A 25,447-nucleotide genomic window follows, 5' to 3' on the forward strand; every position below is an offset into this window, starting at 1 on the left:
GTAGGATACCTGGAGGATTTGACAGGAAGCTAGGTGTTGAGGTTGGTGATATGAGCAAAGAGGAGATGGGAGAATGAAGAAGGGCTCAAGGGAAAGCCAAGCTGAGGGGCCAGGTGGCCAGTGACAGTGCTCTGGCCCTTGATCCCGTGGCCACACTCTGGCTAAGCTGTGAGCGTTGCCTGTGTACCGACTGCCTCCCCTCTGCTCCCGCCTCTTGCCTTCCCTTCTTTTCATGGCAGTGAGATTCAGTTAAACTGCTCACCTAGACCATACTCCATCCTGTGAGTCACTGGCTCACTGGTGACTTTGGGCAAGTCACTCCTCTCCTCCAGTATCAGTGCTGGCAGCTGGAAAACCAGGATTCCAGGATCCTGACCCTGACCAACAGGGTGTTTATGAGGTTGAAAGCATGTGTTCACTGTGCCTCTTCCTTTGTCCTCAGAGCAGGTCACGTTTTCCCCATTTCTATACTGGGCACATCCCAGTCCTTGGCCAGCCTCCTGGCTTTGCCTGTAGGGGTATTTCTCTGTCACGCATAGTGACCCATTTATGTTTGGTTCCAGGTGGAGGAGATGTCAAGATCGAAAGTCAGAAGCTGAACTTCAAGGAGAAGGCCCAGGCGAAGGTGGGATCCCTTGATAACGTGGGCCACCTGCCCGCAGGAGGCGCCGTGAAGGTAGTGAGTGGGTCCTGGCGGGGACACAGCTGGGGGGTGGGGTTGTGCGGCTGGAGTCTGGGTCCCAGCAGGTGGGCACCTGTCACCGCCCCTCAGTCTCTTCAGGGGTCATGTTTCACCCACACCATTGCTGTTTCCATCATCTGTCATCAGTCCTGAGCAAGGCAGGAGAGGTGAAGAGGCCCCAGCCCGGTCCCCTCTCACCTGTCCAGCTGGAGACGGAATGTTCTCCTGAGAGCCACGGCCTGCCTTTTTGAGCCCGTCTCAGCCATGTTCAGAGGGACAGGGCTGGAGTGCAGGTCCCCACAAGGCCGGGGTCTGTGTGGTACAGTTCTCGCAGCACCTCCTGAGACGGGAGTGTTCGGTACCTGCTCTGTGTCAGGCTCTGTTCCGGTCCTGGGAGCGGGATGGCGCATTTTTAGCTGCCCGTGATGGCAGGCCCGGCACCCACCCGCTCTGGAGGCCTGCGCGGCCGGGCTCTGGAGAGCACTCGGGCGGCGGGCTTCCCATCCTGGTTGGGCCTCTCCTCCCTTCCCTCCCTCTCGTCCCTTCGCACTCCTTCCACAGTACCGTGAGACCTTTTGTCTGCCAAGATGCTGTCTGTCCTTTGTTCCGTGTCATTGGGTAGCGGGGCCGTGGGGGCAGCGCCTTGCCGGCTTCCAGGCCTGAGGGCGGCTGCAGCTGCTCAGGGAAGGGTGGGCGAGGGAGAGGGGACGTGAGCAGCGCTGCGGGCCTTCCCCCTGCATCTGACCGCGCAGCGCGGCTCCATCCCAGCCCGCACTTTGTCCCACCCCCCTCAGTGCTCTGTTCAAGCCCAGACTAGCTCCCTCTGTCGCAGCCTCTCAGGACGTGCTCCATACCTTGTGAGGGGCCATTCTCTGGTCAGCACCCCCCGGGCACTAACTTGGGTGTAGTCACTTGTCCCAGGCCACACGACAGGCGCACGCAGACCAGGGCTCACGCCTGGGCCTTTCTGACCGCAAGTCTTTTCTTTACTCACATCACCTCCCTTTCTTATCACTTCTGGAACTATTTTTCTAACACAGAGGCCTGTTTCTTTCACTGCTCGGATTTCTCCCGTTGTCGCCTTTGGGCGTTCCCAGCACAGGCGTGCCAGCTCGCCAGTGCCTCCCAGCAGCCCTCCCTCTTGTGCTCTGGACTCACACTGGGTGTCCACGGCCGCCTCAAGGCCTTCCTCGCCAGGCCCCCACAGTCTCCCTCACACCTCCTTGGACACCTTCTTCCCTCCTCTGTGTCCCCAGGCCCCAGAAAGGTGCCCAGCACAGAGGAGGCCTGTGTCAGGGGTGCATGAATGATGGATACACGGGCAGGGCTGCCCCAGGAATGGCCGAGAAAGCCTCTCCGAACACTCGCACGTGCAGGGAGTGCCCCGGGGTCCCTTAGGTCTGAGGTGGCGGCCTGCACCCCTCGGGAACTGGTTCAAGCTCCCGGAGCTCCCTAGCCCTAGTGGCTCCAGACCCACAATTTGAGATCGTTCCTTAGCTTGTTTGCTAACAATCTGCTGTCCTAAGTGTTTTGATCTGGCATCAGCCTTGTTGAGAAGCCAGGCACCTTTCACCTCTCATGTCAGAGGCTTCACGAAGCCTTTCGTCTCCCAGAGGAGGCTCTCAGAGTGTGTCACTGGCCAGGCTGCACTGCTCTCCTGCTCCAGAGCCTGAGTTCTTACCCAGCACCCTGCCACCCAGGCCAGGAGTTGGTCTGGGGGCGGGGGCGGGGGGGCGGCAGGGGGGGCGGCGGGGGGGCACCTGGTCTAGACTCCCAGGTGACTGTACCTTGAGCCAATGGGGAGCGGCAGCAGCGGGGGTGGGGACTGTGTGTGAAACCCACCACCATCACCATCACACGCCCTCCCCGACTGACCCTGCACTGTCTCCCCCACTGTTTCATTTGTAGACTGAGGGCGGTGGCAGCGAGGCCCCTCCGTGTCCGGGCCCCCCCGCTGGGGAGGAGCCGGCCGTCCCTGAGGCAGCGCCCGAAGCTGGCGCCCCCACTTCAGCCAGTGGCCTCAGTGGCCACACCACCCTGGCAGGGGGTGGTGACCAAAGGGAGGCCCAGACCTTGGACAGCCAGATCCAGGAGACAAGTAAGTGGCTGGGCTCGGCCTCAGGGCCAGCCAGGGGCCCTGCCACTGGCTGCAGATTGAAACTCCTTTGTTTCCTGACCAGAGTGTGGCCTGAATTTTAACGAAGGAACCTTTTATTTTCCAGGCATCTAATGATGACATTCTGGTCTCGTCTTCCGTCCCCCGTGTCCCCCCCTCTTGTCTCCCCCGTCACCCTCTCCCTTCCCTCCTCCCGTGTCACTGCAGATTGAGACCTACAGGCTGACGTTCCGGGCAAACGCCAGGGCCCGCACCGACCACGGGGCCGACATTGTCTCCCGCCCCCCTCCACTTCCCTGGCGGCCCCAGCTCAGGCACCTGGGCCCCTAGCTCCCTCTCCTGGGCTGCCCTCTAGGCCCCTCCCTCCCTCCCTCCTGCCTCACTTGCCCAGGGTGGCAGCAGCCCCGTCCCCGTGCTCCCTCCATTCCTGGCCCCAGACCCAGCTCCCTGCTTGGCTCCCGTCCTCACCATTGCGCCGCTGCTCCGCGGAGAAGGTTGGGTGGAAAGTTGGGTGGGGGAGGCTAGTTTGGGACCTCCTGGGATCTGGGTGGGGGGAGCCGGAGTCCAACCTCCTCTTTGTTCGTTTGGGTTTTTTGGACCAAACCCAAGAGAAACTGACATACGCTCCCTCCTCGCTGGTCCATCTGGAGGGAAGAGTGGAAGTGGATGTCCACGTGACGGCTGGGCGCTGACTGCGCACCCTGGAGCCTGCTAAGCCACTGCCTCTTCCTTTGACCCCACAGTGGTGCCCACCTCGCAGGTGGCGCCAGGCACCTCTTGCTGCCCTCCCCCAAGTTAGTCAGGGGCAATGCTGCCTGTCCCCGCTGCTTCCCATACCTACCTAGCTGCTGTCACACTTTATCTTTTTTTTTTTTTTTTTTTTTTTTTTAATAACCTGAAAACCGGTGGAGTAGTTTTGCAGGTTGAAGCCATGTCTGAATGAAAGTCGTTGGTAGGTGTTAAAGGAAACAGGGAGGGGAGATCCTGAAGCCTCCAGCTGGGAGGTGAGGCATTGGAGGCTGCCCTGTCTTGGGCAGCTCGGGGCCCTGGCCCCGGAGGTGGTGTGGGCAGGGCAGGCGCAGTGGGGGGCTGTGGGCTAGAGGGCAGGCAGGGACCGCTAGGGGCTGGTCAGAGTGTGGACTGGTGGTTCTGGCATTTTGTGTGTATGCTGCTTTTCTTTTCTAACCAAGAGGCTGGTTTTGGCATCTATGTCTGTCTCATTCCCTGGGATCTGGTGGGAGACACGGTTGGGCTGGAAAGGGCCATGGAGGTCAAATTCCTCCAAGCCTGCAACCTAGGACACTCGAGCCCTCAGTTGCCAGGGAGCCCAATGTGTTCAGAACTCATGTGGATAGTGGGGAATCAAGTCTGGAAATTAAAAAAAAATAAGTACATGAGATGACCCATCCAGGCTCCCTTGCGGCCTGACTGGAGAGGGGAGAGAGGAGAGGCGAGGCCAGCCTAAGGGGTGTGTCCTGGTTAGGCCTGGTCTTGGGATGGCTGCAATGATAAGTCCCGGGAATTGTATTGACACGAAGATTCTTATTGCACTTGTATTTTTTGTATTAAAGTTTGCATGGTTTCTAATAAAGGATTAAAACGTAACAGTTTGTAGTGAAATGGCCTGGGAGTCTCCAAGGCTTCTCCTCTGGAAGAGCATTTTCTGCAGTGCAGACTTGGCCCCTCACACTCCCCACCTTCTCCTCTGGCATCCCTTGGCGCTGAGAAGGTGGGAGCTGCTGACCTAGGATCAGATTCGAAGTCCATGTAGAGGGAGGGTGTCTGGGCTGGGCAGGTGCTCTCCCTTTCTGAGGTAGCATTTTCTCCAGGGAGGTTCGACACCATCTCCCCAGCTCCCCAAGCACATACCAAGAAATTGCAGGGGTCTTGTGGAAAAAGCGCTCCCAGGGCCAGAGACTGTCCACACAGTGCTTCAACGGCGCCAGGGACATCAGGGCATCCGTGTTTTGTCTGCAAGAAAGGGTGAGATGAAACTGGGAGGACGCAGTGGTAGGTGGGGTGCCAGATGCAGTGGGGTGACAGTGCTGGGCCTAAAGGTACCTGCACCTGTGTTGATGCTGGGGTGGACAAGCTCTCGGTCGTTTTACTCCGTTGGCCAAAGGTAGGGGTGGGAGAGGTGACCCCGGCAGAGAGCACTCCAGGGGGCGCTGGAGTGATCAGTGTTCTGAAAGGTGGTTTGGTCACAGCTCCCTTGAAGGGTCCCACAAGCCAGAGAAGCTGAGAAGGCCGCCCTGACAGGTGGGACCAGAGGAGGCCGTGTGTGCTGTGTTCTATTCTGCAGCCGTTGGGGCTGGAACGTTTCTGTACTTCCCCATTTGCTTATGGCTCAGCCGTTAACCATGTCCATCTGTGATTGTTGTTGCGATTTCCAGAACAAATAAAGCTCGTATGTCCCACCACGCAGGCCCTGTCTTCTGTATACGTCCTGGTTGTCTACGTCTTCAGCATCCGAGGCCCCCACAGCCCCCAGCTTGTCCCCTCGCATCGAGGGACTGGGGTGCAGCGTGCAGTCTGTGAATCTGTGGCTGTGACCAAAGGTTAAGGCTGCTTGTGGAACTTCTCCCTCCCCCGTTTGCCTGGGTTAGGAGGTGGCAGCCAGCCAGAGAGGATCCACGCTGCGGGCCCTGCCGCACGCGCAAGGACACTGCCTCCCACCGCGGCTGTGACAAAGACGACTAGACTGGGCCAAGCAGCACAAGCCAAGAACCGCATGAGTGGTTCAAGCTCCTGAGGGCTGGGTTCTAAGCCCCTTGCTCTCCTAAGAAAGACTTTGGGGCCCTCCCTTCTGAGCCTTCACTCTTCCTCTTGGTTTGGGGAGCCCCAGCGGATAGCGATGCTCACAAGGGATAAATAGAACTTTATTTTAAATAAACATTTGCACTCTGTACATGGCCCCAGCGGAGACGGGGCTTAGTCGTCAGCTGTCTTGCGCACGTCAAAGCTGCCACAGGGCCCGCGCAGCAGCTCTGCCAGCAGCGCAAGCAGCTGCCCGTGCTCCTCCTGCACACAGGGCGGCAGTGCAGCCAGCTCGCTGCGCAGGCTCCGCTCCACCATGCGGCCCAGGGCCCGGCGCAGCTCCCGCAGCAGCCGCACGGTGCGTGAGTCGCCCTCCAGCCGCAGCAGGTCGCTGTCACTAAGGGAGATGGTGGCCCGGCGCCCATCATCTAGAGGAAGGGAAAGACGCGGGGAGCCCGGGTGAGTGAAGCCAGACCCCTGAGGAGACAGAGCAGCCGGAGAAGCGGTGGGGCGGGGGGTGTACAGGTACCCACCACGGATGTGGACGTCCCCGTCGGTCAGTAGCAGCACAGCTAGTGGGTGCACCTGGGAGGAGTCCCGGACAAAGACGCTGCCATTGGACTTGACAGCCATGAAATACGTCAGCCATCGGCTCCGTAGCCGTGTGGCCTCCCTAGGGAACAAAGAGCTGGGTGAGGCCCCCCTGCTCAACCACCCCAGCTGCCCTGCCCCAGCCTGACAGTCCCCCACCTGTTAATGGTCGACTTGTGCAGCAAGATGTTGCCGGATTTGGTCCTATACGTGACACTGTTGGGCTTGAATTTGCCCTGCCGGGTCACCTTGCCCTGCCTCACCTGCAAGGATGAAGGAAAAGGTGGGTGGGTTGAGCAAGGAGCTGGGATGGAAAGAGAGGTCACGGCCTGGGGCCCCCTCCCCGAGGCAGCACCTGGATGAGGTTGGGGTAGAGACCCGCCATCAGCACACCCTTCACCAGCTCCTCCTCCTCACTGTACTCGTTGCACTGGGCAGAGGCCAGGGTGCAGTCCGAGGGCTTCCCCACCAGGAAAGCCTCATAAATGTTCTCTGAGAACTGCTTGATGAGTCCTGGGGAGGCAAAGTCAGGGTGAACCTAAGGCCCCTGGTTCACAGCTCACTGTGCACCGGCCCAGTGCGAGTGGGAAGGGTGGAGGGGCTCAGGGCAGCTCGGGACCCGCTGACCGTGGATGAAGCGCAGGCTGGGCGCATAGAGCAGGTTTTCCTCCAGGTAGTTCTCACGAGAGCTGCGGTCCTGCCAGCGCAGCACCTCCTCCCAGCCGGACACAGCCCGCACGAACGCCAGGTGGTCACTGCCACTGTCGTGGCTCAACAGTGCCTTCACCTGGGAGGGGAGGAGGGTGCCAGGGTCACAGGGCAGGGACCAGAGGAAGCCACCTCGGGACCGAAGGGAGCGGAGGGCCGGAAGGGAGAGCAGAGGGCCACGCAAAAGGCACTGGGTCTGACCTTGTCCACCTCCGCCCGGTTCTGCAGGCTGCTGCTGAAGGGGTCCCGGGTGAGGCAGGAAACGACCACTAGCAGCGGGTGCAGGCAACGGAAGATGGCAGCCAACACTATGGCCTTGGCCAGCCGTGGGTCAGTGGAGATGTGGGCCAGGCGCTGCCCCAGAGTGGTCAGGTACTCCCGCTGGTCCAGCACCCCTGCAAGTTCAGCTGTCAGTCCCGCCCCTGACGGCCATTCCGCAGCCCGGCCCAGCCCTGCACCACTCACCGATCTCCTGGAGCAAGATCACAGCCTCGTCCACCGCCTTGATGTTTGGACTGTCCACGGCCTTGGAGAGGAACTCCACTGCCTACAGCACGAACAAGGCGGAGCCCGTTAGCCCGCAACCCACCTGCACCTTCCCAGGGCCCACCCCGCCCACCTCTGCCGCACCGTCTTCTCTGGCATGTGGATCTTGGCTTGCAGCACCAGGTTCTCGAGGGGCGTGCGCAGGATCTCCGGCACCTGGAAAGGGGCCATCTTCTCCAGCCGGCTCCGCGGGAAGAGGTGGTAGGCAAAGCCTGACTGGCAGCGGCCCGCCCGGCCCCGGCGCTGGATCACGTTGGCTCGTGACACCCACACGGTCTCCAGGCAGGACACCTGGGGGAGGGGGCAGGTGAGCAGCCACACAGACCACACGCCTTCCTCCATGCTCCCCTGTGCCTGGCCTTCACCTCACTCAGCTCCTCAACTGCCCCCCACAGCAGGGACACTGAGATCCCAGAGGTGTGGCCTTCTCCAGACACACAGGCCCAGGGTAGATCTGGGCTGGGGCGGGGCCAGGAGATGGGTGCCACCTTGGTCTTCAGGTCGTAGCGTTCCTCCTTGTGCAGACCGCTGTCCACCACGTGCACAATGTCATTGATTGTGATGGAGGTCTCAGCGATGTTGGTGGCCAAGACAATCTTGCGCACCCCAACGGGAGGCTGCTGGAATATGGCCTTCTGGTCCATCATGGGGATGTTGGAGTGCACTGGCGGGCAGCAAGAACACAATGGTCACGGGCACTGCTCCAGCCAAAACCTCCCCATATGAGGGCAGGCAAGGATTTTGACCCTATTTTGATGAAACTGAAGTCCAGATCAGTAATATGCCCAGTAGAGGTCACAAAGCCAGCAAAAAACTAGTGCAGCCTGTTAAGAAACCCAAGGCCCTGAGCCCCAGGTGAGTCACTCCCCAAGACAGAGGGCAAGCCTGGTGTCGGGGGCCACCGTCCTTGCGCACACGCTCTCACCTGGGAGGATGAGGTACTTGCTCTCATGCATGCCCAGGGCCTCCTGGAGGCGTTGCTGCACTCCTTTGATCTCCTGCCACCCAGGCAGGAAGCAGAGGATCCCACCTGTAAAGGGCCCTGTAGGCATGAGCTAGTGGCTCCCGGCAGATGGAGAGCAGGGGGGGCACGGGACAGAGAAGAAAGCACCCACCTGGTTCCCCGCGGGCATCAATGTGCAGAACCAGATCAGTCACGAGGTCCAAATCGAGAGCGCATTCATCCTCAGACTGGGGTGGGGGAAGAGAGGCCAGTCACAGCCCCGGGGCCAGGGGTCGTGCACAGGACACGGCCAGCCACCGCGACTTGGTGAGGTCAAGGCACGTGACACATCACCTCCAACCCTCACCACACCCTTGTCAAGCAGGCCTGATCATTCCCATTTCTAGCAAGGAAACCAAGGCTTGGGAAGGAGGAGGGGAATCCATGGAGAAAAGGCCAGGAGCCGTGGGCAGGACGGGGCGGGCGTATCCCCTCACCTCGTGGTGCCGATGCCGGTGTGGGTACTGGTGCTTGCCCAGCTTGGCCAGGATATCCTCCAGGTAGTGCTCCTTGACAGGGTACATGAAGCCAGGCACCTTGATGACAGGGCAGCCACCAAAGTAGCGGGAGAAGCGCTCGTTATCGCCTGTGGCACTCATGAGCACCAGCCGCAGGGCCGGGTTGAGCCGCTGCAGGCCCTTGAGCAGAATCAGCAGGAAGTCCGTATTCACGTCCCGCTCGTGCACCTCGTCCACGATGACGTGGCTCACGCCCTCCAGGCTGGGGTTGCTCTGCAGCTTCCGTAGCAGGATGCCCACTGTACAGAAGAGCAGAGCCCCGCCTCGGGTTGGAGGCTTGCTTTCCAACCGCACCTGGAAGCCCACGTTCCGGCGCAGGGAGGGGCCCAGTTCGTGGCTGACCCGCTGTGCCACGGACACAGCCGAGATGCGGCGCGGCTGAGTGATGATCACGTTGCAGCGAGCACCTCGGCCCTCGGTCACGTAGCGCTCCAGCAGCAGCTGGGGGATGCGCGTGGTCTTCCCACAGCCCGTGTCCCCGGCGATGACCACCACCGGGTGCTGCTCGATGGCACTGAGGATGGTGTCCCGATGAGGGTCCACAGGGAGCTGGGGGGCCTCCTGCCAGACCGGCCCTCGCCGCCGCCACAGCTCCAGCAGGCTCTGGCTCAGACGCAGCTCCTCTGTTTCTGACAGGGGCATGTAGGGCTTGCCTGTGATAGGGTCACCCAGTGGCCCCGAGTCCTTGCCCAAGGGCAAGATGTCATCACTCTGCAGCCGGAGCTCTGGGGAGATCCATGAACTGTCCATGGGGTACTGGGGGACGGGAGAGGCAAACAAAATGGTGAAGAGAAATACCTTCTTCTCATTTACCCACAGCCAGCCAGACCCTCCACACAATTCACCTTGGCCAGAGGCTATGGCCCACCCACTGGGCAGAACTCAGTCCTCAACTGCCCTGGGACCCTCGTGGGCAAGACGGGACTGCTCAGGGCAAGGGTGCACCCAGGCTCCATCCCCAGTGGGGAAAGCGGGGAGTCACTACCACCTGCTGCAGGTGAAAGCTTTTGGTAATGAGTAGATGAAGGCGGGCAGGTAAGGAGGAACGTGGGGCTTCTCTTACGTGGTTCAGGAAAGTCTCTATCTTGCGGAGGATGGGTTCAGGCACCTGGATGGTACACGGCCGGCGCTGGGTCTCACCCAGCTCGCGCAAGGAGGCCAGGTTATACATGGCGTGGGTGAGCGGCTCGTTGTTCCGGTCCACCAGGCCCAGGCTCTGCAGAGGGGACACGGGCGGCTGGTCTATGCCTGTCTCCCCAGAACTGGCCCAGACCTGCTCAGGAGCTTGAGAGAAGTCGTGCAGAGCAACCTCTTTTCTAAGACATTTTTGGGTTTGGGCCGATATGGTGCAGGAGGGAGAAATTAGGAACCAGGAAAATGTTAAGTCTCCACCAAAAAAAAAAAAAAAAAAAAAAAAAAAAAGTTAAAAATGATTCAAGAAAAACCAGACCTGGCGTGTCTGAGTGTTACAGCCCCCACCCACGCAGACGGGCGCCACAGAGAAACCTCTCCCCGAGCAGCCAGAGTCCCCACAGCAGCCCAGGCTCACCTCCATGAATCCTCACCTGAGACAGGGGGGCCAGGCCCTGAGCCACCCCGGAACCCAGTCACAGGCTCCTCTGCCTTCGCTGCCTGCCCACCCCCGCCGCATTTCACGTCCAGCTGCCACACCTCCACCTGTCTCTGCATGACACCCAGTCCACCGTACAAACATACATGGAAGTTCCCGTAAATACCTACTTATGCAACTTGATAAAATAAGCCACTGGAAGGGAAACTCTCTGTTTTATTTCCCTATATGCCCAAAGCCACCCCACCAGAAATAAGACAAAGCATTCCAACACATTGGGCAAGTGTGGAAAACCAGTCATTTTCCCCTAGAGTCTGTCATGTCCGGATTCCGCACACCCTCCAAAACCCAGAGCAAACACTCCCTCCTTTAAGAAGTCTACCTGCACAGACACCAATCCCCTTCCCTCGGCCTCCTCGTGCCAGAACAGAAGAGGTGCCAACAGGGCCACCTTGCTGCAGGGGAGGCCTCTGTCCTTTCCCAGGACTATGAGAATTTACCTACAGCCTCTCTGACCGGGGGCAGGCAGCTGCTCTCAGAACACTGCTGCCACCTGGAAGCTTGTTCCTTCCTGAGACAGGCCTCTACCATGCTGAGGGTCTTCTTCTCATCACTTTTTTGTTTGTTTGTTTTTGTTTTTTGTCAATGCATTTATTTTTCAGTTTCAATCTAACGGTTGCTTAATAAAATAAGTCCACGAAAAGTGATTTTCTGGGGAGAAATGTGGACATTAGCAGATTGAACAATGGTGACAGGTGCAATCTTATTCCAACGTTAGTTTTCCCAAATTTGAATTAAATGCTCCCAGGACAGTGGAAATATCCTCCTAAAACAAGAGTTCTTGGGAACAAGTTCATCACTGTTTTTGTCTATCAAATTAAAATTCAGACTTCCTCAAAGTTCTCCCAGTTAGCCCTAGTTCTGTCCTCTTGGGCCACAAGTAATGACACATCCATTCCCTCTCACCATTTACCTGAGCCCATCCCTCTTCAGTTCTCCAGGATCTTGTTACCCCTATCAGCTCTATCTAAAATTCAGTTCCCAGAGCCAAATGTACACCAAAGGTATATCTGACCATTCAGAGTGAAACAGGGCCTCCTTCCTCTCTTATTCTGCAAACCAGACCCCCACGGGTTCAGGTTAACTCCCACAACTGGGGTATCAGCTGACCTCCAAAGCCGCTTCAAAATGATTGCTAGTAGGGCTTCCCTGGTGGCGCAGTGGTTGAGAATCTGCCTGCTAATGCAGGGGACACGGGTTCGAGCCCTGGTCTGGGAAGATCCCACATGCCACGGAGCAACTAGGCCCGTGAGCCACAACTACTGAGCCTGCGCATCTGGAGCCCATGCTCCGCAACAAGAGAGGCTGCGGTAGTGAAGAGGCCCGCACACCACGATGAAGAGTGGCCCCCGCGTGCCGCAACTAGAGAAAGCCCTTGCACAGAAACGAAGACCCAACACAGCCAAAAATAAATATAAAAATAAATAAAATGATTGCTAGCTGTAAGCCCCACTGCCTTCACCTGGATGTTGATCCCTTCAATCTTCATCCTAGATGAACGTCGCATGGTTTGCTTTGGCCACAAAGCCCAAGTTATCAAGATCTTTCTAGATACCAAGTCTGTCCCTCAACAGAGACAGCATTTCTCCAGCTCCATACCATTCAGAATGATGAGCAGGTCTCCTCCTGGCTTCACCCAGGTTCCAGCCAACAGTGCTGAAACGGCTGAGCTCACAGGCAAAGCACCTCCACAGGGACTGTGCAGAAGCCCTGGAAACAGCACCCCACAGCCTGACAAGCAAGGCTGGGATACCAGATACTTATGTGCCCAGGCCAAAAGCCTGGCAGTGGTAGATTTCATTTCCTGGAAAAGTGGACCATTTGCCAAGGGTAGCAGGGAGCTCCAAGACATCTCATGCATCACACCAGGGATCATGCACTCACCTTCAGTTTCCTACAAGCCAGGGCTGCCGCCTTATTCTCTGCCTCTGCTTTGCGACGCCCTTTGGCGACAAAGGTCATGGGACAGGGCCAGAGTAGGGTGAGGGTGGACAGCTTGGTCTTGGTGCCCACAGTATGGAACTGCATGAGGTTCTACACAAAGGGCAAGAGAGATGGTTACAAAAAAGCAGGGAATGAAAACATCCAGGAGTTCTCAGAATGCCGAGGAACGCAGAGATGGATTTAACCCCCATCTGAGCAGGTACCAAGCATCAGCCACAAACGAAGTGCCACTGGACAGGCAGAAGCCAGCCCTGTGGGGCTGCAGCTCCCGGATCCTGGCCTTGCTTCTCCTGTGGTACCACGATTTCACAGCAGGAAACGGCATCTGGGCAACGCCACTACCTGCCTCCTAGCCCACTGTCCTCTCAGCACTTTCAAAGCAAACAGGTGTGATGGTAGCTGCAGGTTGAAGCTGTCAACATAAGCTAAAAACCAAGCACATCCTGGGGGATCAAAAAGGCCTTGCGCCTGGAGAGAAGCTCTGCTTAACCAAAGCCCCTCAGCTTGACAACAAAGATGAAAACCTCAGCAAGTCAGCCACCCCCTCCCCAAACCCTCCTTTCCTGCCCGCAACCCTTGAACAGATATAGGTCTTCCACTCCTACAGTCCCCAGCCCCCTCCCTGTGCTCCAGTGTTCTGACTTCCAATCTGTCCCTGCTGCTTCAACCCTCCAAGGACCTGGAGTTCCCCCAGCTGGCCCAGGCTGGGCTTGGAGAATGGGCATCTTCGGCCCTCCCGTATACCTGTAGTCTCCCTCCCACCTGGTCTGGAGGAAAAACCAGACTTGACCAAGCCAGCTCCCCAGTCACACACACTTATAGGAGACCCAGCTCACCTTGGCTGTGGAGGACGATGTCGCTATCTGAATCACCTTGGCCAGAAGGTTCTTGGGAAGTGGAAACTGGGTCAGAGCCCTAATAGCACTGTCGTCATCTGTCATTTCAAAGGAACCCCCCCTGGGAGGACCGAAAGTTTAGGTGAAAAAGCACTCTCTCTTCCTGGGCCAATTTCACCTGCTCTGAGACCCAGGGGCTAGGATATTGCATAGTTGCAGTAGGCAGCCAGGAGGCTGGGGCATTTCCACTTGGCCTGTGATCCTCTCACAGACACAAAGCACACCTGGCGCTCCCTCAGTTCCCCCCAACAGATAGGAGGGTAGGGGCAGGGGGCAGGCAGAGTAGTTACTGGGCCTCTGAAGGACCCCAGTGTGAGCTGGAGGGAGGGTCCGTGCTGCTGTTTCGCAAAAGCCCAGCCATACAGTACATGGCCACAAATGGCTTTCCCCAAGAACAGGTAGATGTAGCAATGAATAACAGAGACACGGACTGAGATGTGGGGCAGGGACCCTCCCATCTCAGAGGAGACTCCCTGGGAACACCCCCCACCCCATGTCAGGGTGCAGCCAGCTTCCCCTGCATTCCCTGCCCCTGGCTGTACCTCGAATCCCTGAGTGGGGTATGGGAGTCCTGCTGGGTCATAGACAGAAATTCAGTGACATCAATGGTCCCCTCTTCTAGCTCTTCCTCCTCATCCTCCTCTTCCTCCCGGCCCAAGGAGCGGGATAGGCCCCCAGGTCCCCCTGGCCGGATGCTCTCAGGATTCAGCTGCCGCCAGGAAGTAGGTGGCATGGTGGGTTCTGGGCGCCACCAGCTGTCAGCCGGAGAGCCAAAGCGATCGGCTAGCACGCGGTATTTGGCTGCATCAAACAGCTCATTCCGGGGACCCAGCAGACCCCAGCCCTGGGGAAAAAAGGGGCGTTGTGAGGGCCCATACCACCCTCACACCTCAGGCTGCTCAGAACCTGCCCAGTTACACCGTAAGTCCCTCATGTGTGGGAGCCATGCTTTTTCACCTGTCTACTCACCTCAGGCCCTAGTCCAGAACTGGGCACAGAGAGAGCACTTAACATGTCTAGCTTTAACAGATGAAAATGACAAGGTAAATTCTTACAGCTATTAAGACAAAAGACCAAAGAAACAAAACAAAACAAAGAAAAACCCCACAAAAACCCCACAGGGCAACGGGAAGCAGATGCATTCACAAAGTGATCTAGAAAGCTTCAGTGAGTGTAGCAATTAGGAAATATGTCGTCTACACCATAAAACAGATATACCTCTGACACAAGAATCCTATGCTGGGAACATACTCTAGAAATAACACCAAACGTTTTTAAAGCCAGTTATACAAAAATATTATTTTAAAATATATTACAGTTTCATTCTTTTCTAGAGAAAATCAAGTAAGACATTTGCCGAGTCTCTAGCATGTACAAAGCAACATGCTTGCCACCCTGGGCACCATCAGGAGAGATGAGACCTGGTCTCTGCCCTCAAGAAGCTCAAAATCTAAGAGGCAGAAGAAAAATGCAGAAAAACAGAGTCTAAAGAACAAAAAAATAAGCAAGAAGCTAGAAGAACAGGAGTAGCATGTGAATAGAGCACAAGGTCAAGAAATTCAAGTTGGGAGTGGTAAAGACAACACGGGTGAGCCAGGCACATCAAGAGGGTTTCAGACATTACAGCCATGTGACAGTGGACGGCAGGTGCCAGAATCCAGGCACTGCTCCACAGTGCGGCTTCAGCCCCACCTGACTCGTGACAAGCCGAGGAGTGACCACTCACTTCTTAAAACTCTCTCCTCGGGGACTTCCCTGGTGGCTCAGTGGTTAAGAATCCGCCTGCCAATGCAGGGGACATGGGTTCGATCCCTGGTCTGGGAAGATCCTATATGCCGCGGAGCAAATAAGCCCATGAACCACAACTACTGAGCCGGCACTCTAGAGCCCAAGAGCCACAACTACTGAGCCCATGTGCTACAACTACTGAAGCCTGCACACCTAGAGCCCGTGCTCCGCAACGAGAAGCCACCGTAAGGAGAAGCCCATGCACTGCAACAAAGAGTAGCCCCCGCTCGCTGCAACTAGAGAAAGCCCGTGCGCAGCAACGAAGACTCAACGCAGCCAAAAATAAATAAAATTAAATCTTTAAAAAACAACAACAACAACTCTCTCCTCAGATTTCTGAAAGAACCAACTGTAATTTAAAATGTAATCAGGTAGCTAGTGGGAAGCAGCCACATAGCACAGGGAGATCAGCTCGGTGCTTTGTGTCCACCTAGAGTGGTGGGATAGGGAGGGTGGGAGGGAGACGCAAGAGGGAGGAGATACGGGGATATATGTATACATATAGCTGATTCACTTTGTTATAGAGCAGAAACTAACACAACATTGTAAAGCAATTATACTCTAATAAAGATGTTAAAAAAAAAAAAAAGTACTCAGGAAGGGACTTCCCTGGCAGTCCAGTGGTTAAGACTTCACCTTCCAATGCAGGGCATGCGGGTTTGATCCCAGGTCGGGGAGCTAAGATCCCACATGCCTCGCAGCCAAAAAACCAAAACATAAAACAGAAGCAATATTGTAACAAATTCAATAAAGACTTTAAAAACGGTCCACATCAAAAAAATCTAAAAAAACAATAAAATGTAATCAGGAAAATTCTATTCACAACAGCAACAATAACCATAGCCTACCTAAAATGAACTTAAAGGAATAGATTTACATATTTTTTTAAAGTATAAAACTTGGTAAAAGAACACAAAATATGGGAGTTCCTGATGATGAAACTTTTTTGTGTAAAGAGACAAAAGCCTCCTAAATTAACCCGTGTAACATAACTCCAATCAAAGTCTGGATAGACTTTCTGGGCACTTGACAAATTGATTGTCAAATCTGTGTGGAAGAACAGATGCATGAGAACAGTAGGATTCTGTGACAGAGAATGTGAAAAGGGCACGCCACACACATCCACATGCATGAAAGCACAGCCACTCAGGGCAGGGCAGTACGGGTGCCTGGCCCAAGGCTCAGCCTCCGTGCTTCTGCGTCACATCACCGCCTGCTTACAAGGACGATCTGATTATACAGAAAACACATAGAGCACACTCCCCCTTGGCCTTCCCCAGGACGCCAGCATGCTTTACCTCCCTGCCTCCCACTCACACCCCCCCCCCCAACAAGGCCATGAGATGTTCCTGATGATGAACACCCACCCAACCCGCTTCCCTTCCAGGGCTCCCCATGCTGGCTCATGCTTCCCCACCAACCCGCTCTTCCTCCCTCCTCCATCTGACGAGTCACTGTCTTTTCCAGCTCTTTAATAACCCCAGAAGAAAACTCCTGCACTGCTGCTACTGGCATTCTCACCTATCCTGTGCCCCCAACTCTGGTCTTGCCTGACCCCACTGCTATTAGGGACTATTCCTAAAGGCAAACTCAGCTGTGTCATTCCACCAATTACCACCGGTCAGCAGACCTAGCATCCACAGGATCAATCAAGACTCCTACCTGAGATACCTAAGGGCTTGGTGTTCTGGCTCCTGCCCACCTGTTCGCACCATCGCCAAGCACTCAGCCCCACGTTCACAATCCTCTAGTTGCTCGCATGCACCCAGGTCCCATGCCTCTGCGCCCTCTATCTGGAGTGCCCTCTCCATCCCTGTCCCTGGAAAACTTCTACTCACTCTTCAAGAATAGCCTGCTTTATTCAGGAGGCTGAGGTGCACCTCTCCCCTCATGTGGGTGCTTCCTCTCTGGGCTGTGGCTGCCCCAAGAGCACCCTCAGTCACCTCTGTGCTGCCAGCACCTCACACCAAGCCTGAGGGCAATGCTTAACAAACACACCTAGTTTGGGAGGAAAAAAGCTGAACAAATTTGAGTACAAATATTGGGAATGAATGGGCTATACACTCCAGAATATATACAGAACTCCCATAACTCAACAACAAAACGATCTGACTAAAAATTGGGCAAAGGACTTAAACAGACATTTCTACAAAGAAGATACATAAATGGCCAATAAGCACAAGAAAAGATGCTCAACATCTCTAATCATTAGGGAACTGCAAATCAAAACCACAGTGAGGGCTTCCCTGGTGGCGCAGTGGTTGAGAATCTGCCTGCCAATGCAGGGGACACGGGTTCGAGCCCTGGTCTGGTAAGATCCCACATGCCGCAGAGCAACTAGGCCCGTGAGCCACAACTACTGAGCCTGCGCGTCTGGAGCCTGTGCTCCGCAACAAGAGAGGCCACGATAGTGAGAGGCCCGCGCACCTCGATGAAGAGTGGCCCCCGCTCGCCGCAACTAGAGAAAGCCCTTGCACAGAAACGAAGACCCAACACAGCCAAAAATTAAAAAAATTTAAAAAATTTAAAAAATTAAAAAAATTTAAAAAAAACTAAAAAAAAACCACAGTGAGATACGACCTCATACCCATTAGGATGACTACTATAAAATAAATAAATAAAATGAAAGAAAACAACAAGCGTTAGTGAGGCTGTGGAGAAATTAGAACACTTGTGCACTGTTGGTGGGAATGTATAATAGTACACTATGGAAACAGTGTGGCAGTTCCTCAAAAAATTAAGAATAGAATTACCATATGATCTAGCAATTCCAATTCTGGGGATTAAAAGCAGGGTCTTGAAGAGATATTTGTTCACTGCAGCCTTATTTCACAATGGCCAAAAAGTGGACCCAAGAGTCCATCAATGGATGAATGGATAAACAAAATGTGATACATACATACAATTGAATATTATCGGCCTTTACAAAGAGAGAAACTCTGACACTTGCTACAACATGAATGAACCTTGAGGACATTATGCTAAGTGACATAAACCAGTCACAAAAGGACAAACACTGTGTGATTTCACTTATGTGACGAGTAGTCAAATTCGCAGAAACAGAAAGCAGAATGGTGGCTGCCAGGGGCTGGGGGGGAAGGGAGGATGGGGAGTTGCTTACTGGGTATAGAGATTCAGTTTTCCAAGATGAAGAAGTTCGAGAGACTGGGTGCTCAACAACGTGGCTGCACTTAATACTATTGAACTGTACACTTAAAAGTGGCTAAGATGGTAAATTTTATATTTTGTGTATTTTACCACAATTAAACAAACATACAAACAAAAAAGGCTATGAGCATAGATAGAGAACAGAGAACGGGCTGGGGAGGAATGTGATGACAACTTGCTCACATGGTCTCGGTTTAAAGTGCCTTCTACATCCAGGCAGAAAAGCATCCTCACCCTTGGCACTAGAGACATTTTGGACCAGGTAATTCTTTGTGTGAGGGGCTGGCCTGTGCACTGTGGGGCGTTTAGCAGCATCCCTGGCGTCATAGCAGGTAGCACTCTTCTCCTTGTGGCCGCCAAAAATGTCTCTAGACGTTACCAAATGTCCCCTGGGGGGCAAAATCCCCCCCAAATTGAGAACCCCTGAGGTAGAGGTGCTCTAAGGGAGACGGCGATTTCCAAGACATTAGACACAGAAAGGATGGTTGAATTTCTGAGAGAGAAGATTTCCCCAGGCAGAAGGAGTACAGAAAAAGGAGATGTTTACAGAGAGTGGGAGAGGAAGAGGAGCCTGGAGTGACCCAGAGACAAGGAAAGCAGGTGTAACCCAGGGGCTGAGGAAAAGATGCCCAGCAGTGCCAAAGCCACAGACCATTCAAGCAGAGCAAGGACTGAGGAGAGGCTAGTGAGCCTGGCAAAGCTGCCCCAGTCAGCCAACAATCACCAGGCGCTATGAGGATGTGAAGGGAACCAGCAACCACGGCATGGGCTATGATGCTGGAGTGGAAAGAATGCAAACCACAAGCACGGAGAGCCGTGTGCAGGGAAGCAGGGCCTGGGGAAGGGATTAGAACACTGAAGAATTTTTTTTGGCTGTGCTGCGCCGCTTGCGGCACCCTAGTTCCCCAACCAGGGATCGAACCCGTGCCCTCGGCAGTGAAAGTGTGGCATCCTAACCACTGGACTGCCAGGGAATTCCCCAACACTGAAGAATTTTTGATGCTTACAGAAAAGAATCAGATGAGGAAAGACCTGAAAATTAAATAAAAGCGTGGGAGACAAGATGGAGAAGAGAGACAGAGAGGACAGAGAAAAGAGAAGGGTCGTGTGGGAGCCCAGGATAGGAAGAGGGACCTTGCCTCAGACCCAGGAGAAGCAGTGACAATGAAGGTCTGCAGACCATGAGCAGGAGAGAAGCTGAAGGAATACAGCTTTGTCCTTGTCAAGAGCAAAGACCTAGGAATGTGAGGAAGATTCAAGGTTGGCACAGCCATGAAGGGAGCCAATTAGGGATGGAAAGAAAGGCTGGGAGCAACAATGAAGGTCTAGGAAATGCTGCGCAACCAAAAACTGAAAGCAACCCATGTCCCACCACTGGGAAGTGAGAGAAGTGACTATTATTCTTCCACTGTAAGTAAGAGAGGACTATGTGGCTACAAGGAAAAACCTAAATACATGAAATAACAGGGAAAGAAAAACAGAAACCAAAATAGAAGTCTCACCATGGTGCTGTACAGAGGGAGTGTTCTCCATAAAGGAGTTCTTCTCTGTGGTTTTTGAAACCACAAAAAGTAGATAACTACAGTGGCAAGAAAATAATATTAATCTATTCCGTCACTGGCTGAAACAAAAAAGGAACCACAAGGTGGGAAGGGCCTAGGACAGGTGAGTGGTTGAACACCCTGCCAACCTAAACCTAGGTGCAGCTGACACCAGAAAGACCGTCACTTCAAGGAGTTCTCAGGAGGGAGGTCTGCATCGTTTTCACTACGGGAGGGTCACCTTGAACAGCTGGCAGGCCGCAGCTGCAGCCTGCCTCTCAGCGTCGATCTTCTTGCTGCCATAGCCTTCTACCTCCACGCTCTTGGGCCACTTTATGTGGAGGGTGACTTTCTGAAGAAGAGAAGAGAGAATCAGGACTCTTGCCTCTCTAGACTACAAAGATATAACAAACCACATGGAGAATCAACAGCAAAGCTGTAGACCTCATGGCAGCAGGGCTGAGTGCAAGACAGAACCCCAACCCCATCATTAACTCCTTGGAAGGCTCAGACTCCCCCACCCTCAAGCCACTGTCCCACCTCAAGCTGTTTTGCTTCTTCAAAGTGCCATGTTCTAGCCAGAGGGCAAGGTGGGACCCATCTTTATCCTTAAAAATTTTCATTCAGAATGGTTTGCCTGCATGCTCCCTGTGGGTCCCAGGACCTACAAGACTCTGGGAGCAGGAATTATCATCAATTCTAACCCTCTACAGTTCCAGTTAGTTGGAAGGGACCAAATCCAGGGCCCAGTACAGAGGCCTGTCTTACACAAGATGAGAATGTCTCACTTCACTTGCCCGTGTTCCCCTTCCCTAAACCAGGCTCTTCTCCAGACTTAGCTTTGCTCTGAGATTCTCTGCTAACCATTCTCAATTCAGAAAACCCACTCTATGGCCTCCCTGACAAGAAATCTGAGAGAAAAAGAGCAGCCAGTCTCCTTCCTGAGAATCAGACCAACATGTCTCCTTGCCACCAGCAGAGTTACCTTTTTCTTTGGTCCATTTGTGTGCACGTAGACCAATTTGTCTTTTGCATGTGAGATGCCAAGGGCTCTTCCAATCACACTGTTGAGAAGATTTTTGGGCTGTGGAAACTCTTTTAATAGGTCCCTAGAAGCTAAGAGAATAAGAACAAAAGCATTATAGCTGTGCTTTTTCTTCTAAAAACTCCATGGGGTGTGTTATCAGGACAACCCTGGACTGGATACTGAGGATGTTGGCTCATGATCCCAAACCACCCAGGAGCATCTTAAGAAGGAGGGAGGATGACTTCAGGGTTTACAGGGGACAGTGGGGCTAGAGTCAATGCACGATCATCTCCTGAAATAGAAGGGCCAACGCCCCCCACACCACAGAGGGGAACCAGCCAGGATCCTCTTCCCCACCCAAGCTCCCGACTTAACACATCAGCTACAGAAGCCTACATGACAACAACCCCCCCAATCTGATGTCTGAAAGAACGCACTAAACAAAAAACAAAATCAACCACACACACACAGTGGAGATCAAGACAATGCAAGGCCCCTCCTAAAATAACAGACACACAACAGGGAGGATTGGCCGCGGAGTCTGAATACCAGGCCCCAGTTCTCAACTCTACCTCAACACCGTGCAAAAGGCCTCCCCAGAGCCAGATTATGTGTAGGGACACTGATTAGAGACCTCCTTAGCTTAGACACGGGCATGAGCTATTCCTCCCGGGAGTTCACTGCAGTGAACCAAGTGGAGGCAGGATGCATCAAACACCGTGAGAGGTAACTTACTATTTTTTACTTGCACTTTGGATCAATCCCAGAGCACAAATGGGTGAGATGTCCACCTAGAAGCAGCTTGTGCCAAACACAGGACTTAGACCATGAAGAAGCCTGCTGAGAGTGGCTGAAAACTAAAGGAAGAGCCCCAAAGCACCAGAGAGGACCTTCAAGAAATGCAGTCAGAGACCAGCAGAAAGGATGGGAAGCCTTTTCATTCTCCACCCCCAGTCTCTGGCATTATAATTCAGCTCCAAAAAGTAATTTTGTAGGGGGTACATATATGCACCTGTGCACCTGCATGCATCAATCATGTCACCTGGGGAGCTTCGTCACAGCACTGCCCACCCTGATCCCCACAGGGCACTTGAGAATGGCAATGATGTTAGGGAAGTCTGTATTTTGAAAAAGCTCCTCCAGGAGTTCTGCTGTAACTCTGCTGCCTGGGTTGAGGCTATTTCCTTGGAGCAGACTCCTGTGTCAACTCGCCAAGAGGGAGGATTCTGCCTGGCCCTGTCTCCCTCTAAATGTTAACTTGTAAAGCAACTGAGAATCGAGTAGTCGAGAAACAGTATGTAAGGAGACTCAAAGGCGTTCCATCCCACAGAAGGACCCAACTTTAAGTAGCCCACTAGACACACATGTAACAGCAGACGTGCACTGGTACCCCCTCCAGCTCTACAGGACAGAGGCTGGCTCTCTCTGTCCATCCTTGATGGGCAGGGATGCTCTTACCAATTTCATTTCCTGCACCATTCAGGAGGTACCGCGCTGGGGTCCACTAGAGCAATCATTCTGTCTCTATTCGAGACTCTGAAGTCTCAGGTGTATTTTGAGCTCTTTGCCTTTCTCACAACAGCGAGGATGTGCTTAACCTTGATGCTCTAACCCTTGACCACCGACGTGGCAGGAACGGGACGTTTACCTGTTTTCCCCAACTCCCTTGGGTACGCCCCTATCAGCTATTGTTGCCAGGTGCAAGCGCTCCAGTCCCAGAACCTCCGCGCTTGGAGACCATTTGGGCCTGAGCCACACTGAGCTTTACAACAGCAGGGCTCCGGCCCGCCACTGAATGGCGGTCTCAGCCATACAAGAGAGGACCCGACCCCAGCCCGCGCCTCTAGCTCTGTCATCCCCCGAAGTCAAGGGCGTCGCAGCCTGGCTGCCCCTGCCCTCACCGTTCACCATGCTCCCGTCGCCTTCCCCAGCCCCGTCGGGGGCCGCCCCCGCCTCAGCCTCGGCGGCCGCCTTCGTGCTATCAGGGTGGATGCAGCCTGTCGAGAGGCCGCGCGGGCGTCCCTGTCGCCCGGGGATGTAGGGAGCCAGCGGCCGCAGGCGCGGAGAGACGCCGGCGGCCAGCGCCATGAGTCTCCTGGCGGCCGCCATCTCGCTCCCGCCCGCCCCCGCGACTCCGGATCCCGGCAGGGACAGGGTAGAAGGGCAGGAGCGGGCGGCCCGGACGCCGGGCGCCCCCTGCCGGACGGGCGGACCCGGGACGAGCCGAGATGGCTCCCGCCCCACGCAGCCCAGGGCCTCCAGCGCGGCACGCTCCAGTCAACCGGTGGGCCGACCAGACCAGGGCTGGAACCCTGCCGAAATCACTCCCCCAGTAAATCCAACCCACAGACTCGTCATCTGAAGCTGAGGCAGGAAAAGAGAGGGGGGCTTCTTGGGAAATAGTACAGGCCTTGGCTTAATGTCCATCCAAGGAAATGAACTTGAAGTTCCCTCTAGGTCCTACCCATTGCGGGTAAATACCTCCCACATGCCCTTGCAAAGTGGCCTGCACTCCCGGCCAGCAGAGCCTAAGATCATTGCTAAGGTGGGGCACAGCCACCTCATTTAATGGCTTACAAAGTAAACCTGGTGAAGAATCTGGAGCCAGGACAGGGAAGACCTCTTGAACATAAGCAAACCAGGTTTACTCTCCAGAGCCGGAGTCAAAGATGTAAAGTACCCAACTTGGACACTGTGCCCAAGAACTGAGCTGTTCCAGCAGTGAAAGTCTGAAGCTGCTGTTCTGTGCTTGTTTGAAAGCCAGATGGGATTCTGCTTCCAAACTATTACACCTGGGTTCTGGCCAGGCTCATTCCTCTTCCTCTTCTGGCACTGAGGAGCAGGGTTTTGGGTCAGGTGGGAATCAGACTGGATCTGCATGTTGGGGCAGCAGCGGTGACAGCAAGGGCCTCAAGGTCTCAATCCCTTGGAAGGAGGCCTTGGTCAGAGGTTGGCAGTGCAGTTTGGGTGCAGCTGGCGGTGGGGGGCTGTTTGTTGTTTGTCTTATAATTCTAGATGTTGATTCCGACGATCCCCTGAAGAGCTTGTTAAAACATTACTGGGAGCCACCCCCCCAGAGCTTCTTAGTCACTAGGTCTGGAATAGGGCCCAAGATCTGCATTTTTAACAAGTTTCCAGATAATACTGAGGTTGCTGGTCTGGGATCACACTCAGAACTGCTGGCCTATGGCAAGAACATGGGATTTGAGTCCTAACACTTGGGCTTAGCCCCAAGTCTACCACGTGCCAGCTGTGAACCTTGGGCCATTTTATCACTGGGGAAAATTAGGACAAACTTGCTCTACTCATTTGGTATGGCTGTGGTTAATATAAAATGGGAATGTTTGGAAGGGGGCTTTGCAGAGTGCTCTGATAGAGACGCCTCTGCCCTCTGAGATCTGAGACAACAGGGGACAGGTCCCTTAGAAGCAGACCCAGGGCAAAATGGGGCAGCTTCAACTCCTGCTCCTCCATTCCCTCCTTAGTGGGTTTTTAACCAGGAAAGGGCAAAAAAGGGAAGGTGGCCCTGGCAGCAACGGTCTGACGTCACAAAGGGACATCACCATCCATGTCAAACACCCCTACCCAGATCGTCCATATAGGGATGGCAAGACCCTTGGGGCAGAACATGATTTACAAGGGCTCTGAATTTGGCCAAGTGGCACTTTAATTTGCCAAAACCTAAGGCATCCACCCAGCTTCAGGAGTACTTTTCAAGGATTGTTAGCAGCCCAAATTCCCTCAAAAGAATCCAGAAGCTTAGCAAGCCTGGGAGTGGCAGCAGTAGCTGAGGCCAAATTTTGAAAATTATGGTGTCTGAAAGCTGAAGGAGGCAACAGCCTAAACCTCACCTGGAAAGCAGGGCCTGGGTCTATCTTGGTGTTTCAGGAAGCCCTCAGAATAGCACTCTGCTCTGACAGCCACTTAGGCTAAGGTTGAAATGCTATGATTTCATGGATTTGCTTCCAAAGGGGCCAAAGTGGAAAAATATACACAAAGTAAGATTGTCCATGAGCTGTTCATTGTTCAAGCCAGGTGATAGGTACATAGGGATTTACTAGACAATTTTCTCTATTTTAGAAAACATATTTCAAACAGATATTTGAGATTTTATGTAAAAAAAAAAAAAAGGTCAGGTGATGCCAACCAACTAGTTGGTTCTCTGGGAGCTCTTTGTCCCCTTTTCCTATTCATTTACTTCATCTGGGTTCTAACAGCTGGTGTCACCTTGAGCATATATTTCACCTCCGCAAACCTCATTGCCTTTTGTAAAATGAGGGCAACTCTTAGACCAGCTCTTGGAACCCTTCTGGTTCTGTGATCTCCCCATTGGTCTAGAGCAGGGGTGGCCAAAGTGTAGCCTGAAGACCAAACCCACCCACTGCCTGTTTTTAAAAATAAAGTTTTATTGGAACATAGCCATGCTCACTTGTTTCTGTATTATCTATTACTGCTTTCATGCTATAATGGCAGAGTTAAGTAGCTGCAAGGGAAACCATATGGCCTGCAAAGCCTGGAATGTGTACTCTCTG

The 25,447-nt window shown here is 54.2% G+C and overlaps 2 protein-coding genes across 11 annotated transcripts in view; one reads left to right on the forward strand and one right to left on the reverse strand.

Annotated features, from left to right (window-relative positions):
• MAP4 (microtubule associated protein 4) overlaps window positions 1-5,218 on the forward strand; it is a 109,174-nt gene extending 103,956 nt beyond the window's left edge. The window contains 3 exon segments of the mRNA XM_082347326.1: window positions 564-676; window positions 3,006-3,086; window positions 3,088-5,218. Coding sequence (XP_082203452.1) covers window positions 564-676; window positions 3,006-3,086; window positions 3,088-3,153 — 260 coding nt within the window. The 3' untranslated portion in view covers window positions 3,154-5,218.
• Window positions 5,219-5,656: 438 nt separating this feature from the next.
• Window positions 5,657-25,447, reverse strand: part of DHX30 (DExH-box helicase 30) — a 31,123-nt gene continuing 11,332 nt past the window's right edge. For 5 of the 10 annotated variants that reach the window (XM_082347320.1, XM_082347318.1, XM_082347321.1 and 2 more), the window contains 18 exons: window positions 20,874-21,004; window positions 20,130-20,240; window positions 13,934-14,235; window positions 13,332-13,452; window positions 12,436-12,585; window positions 9,985-10,137; window positions 8,841-9,677; window positions 8,516-8,591; window positions 8,326-8,430; window positions 7,766-8,064; window positions 7,485-7,691; window positions 7,320-7,401; window positions 7,056-7,249; window positions 6,774-6,933; window positions 6,502-6,659; window positions 6,306-6,409; window positions 6,089-6,228; window positions 5,657-5,983 (listed from right to left, as the gene is read on the reverse strand). In XM_082347320.1, the coding sequence (XP_082203446.1) occupies window positions 5,730-5,983; window positions 6,089-6,228; window positions 6,306-6,409; window positions 6,502-6,659; window positions 6,774-6,933; window positions 7,056-7,249; window positions 7,320-7,401; window positions 7,485-7,691; window positions 7,766-8,064; window positions 8,326-8,430; window positions 8,516-8,591; window positions 8,841-9,677; window positions 9,985-10,137; window positions 12,436-12,585; window positions 13,332-13,452; window positions 13,934-14,235; window positions 20,130-20,240; window positions 20,874-21,004 (3,584 nt within the window). In that variant the 3' untranslated portion in view covers window positions 5,657-5,729. Of the gene's footprint in view, window positions 5,984-6,088; window positions 6,229-6,305; window positions 6,410-6,501; window positions 6,660-6,773; window positions 6,934-7,055; window positions 7,250-7,319; window positions 7,402-7,484; window positions 7,692-7,765; window positions 8,065-8,325; window positions 8,431-8,515; window positions 8,592-8,840; window positions 9,678-9,984; window positions 10,138-12,435; window positions 12,586-13,331; window positions 13,453-13,933; window positions 14,236-20,129; window positions 20,241-20,873; window positions 21,005-22,816; window positions 23,058-25,447 lie in introns of those variants that run through there. The other 5 variants (XM_082347317.1, XM_082347325.1, XM_082347316.1 and 2 more) reach the window with 4 other exon arrangements.

This window comes from Balaenoptera borealis, assembly GCF_965194805.1.
Source record: "Balaenoptera borealis genome assembly, chromosome: 12".
NCBI lineage: Eukaryota > Metazoa > Chordata > Mammalia > Artiodactyla > Balaenopteridae > Balaenoptera > Balaenoptera borealis.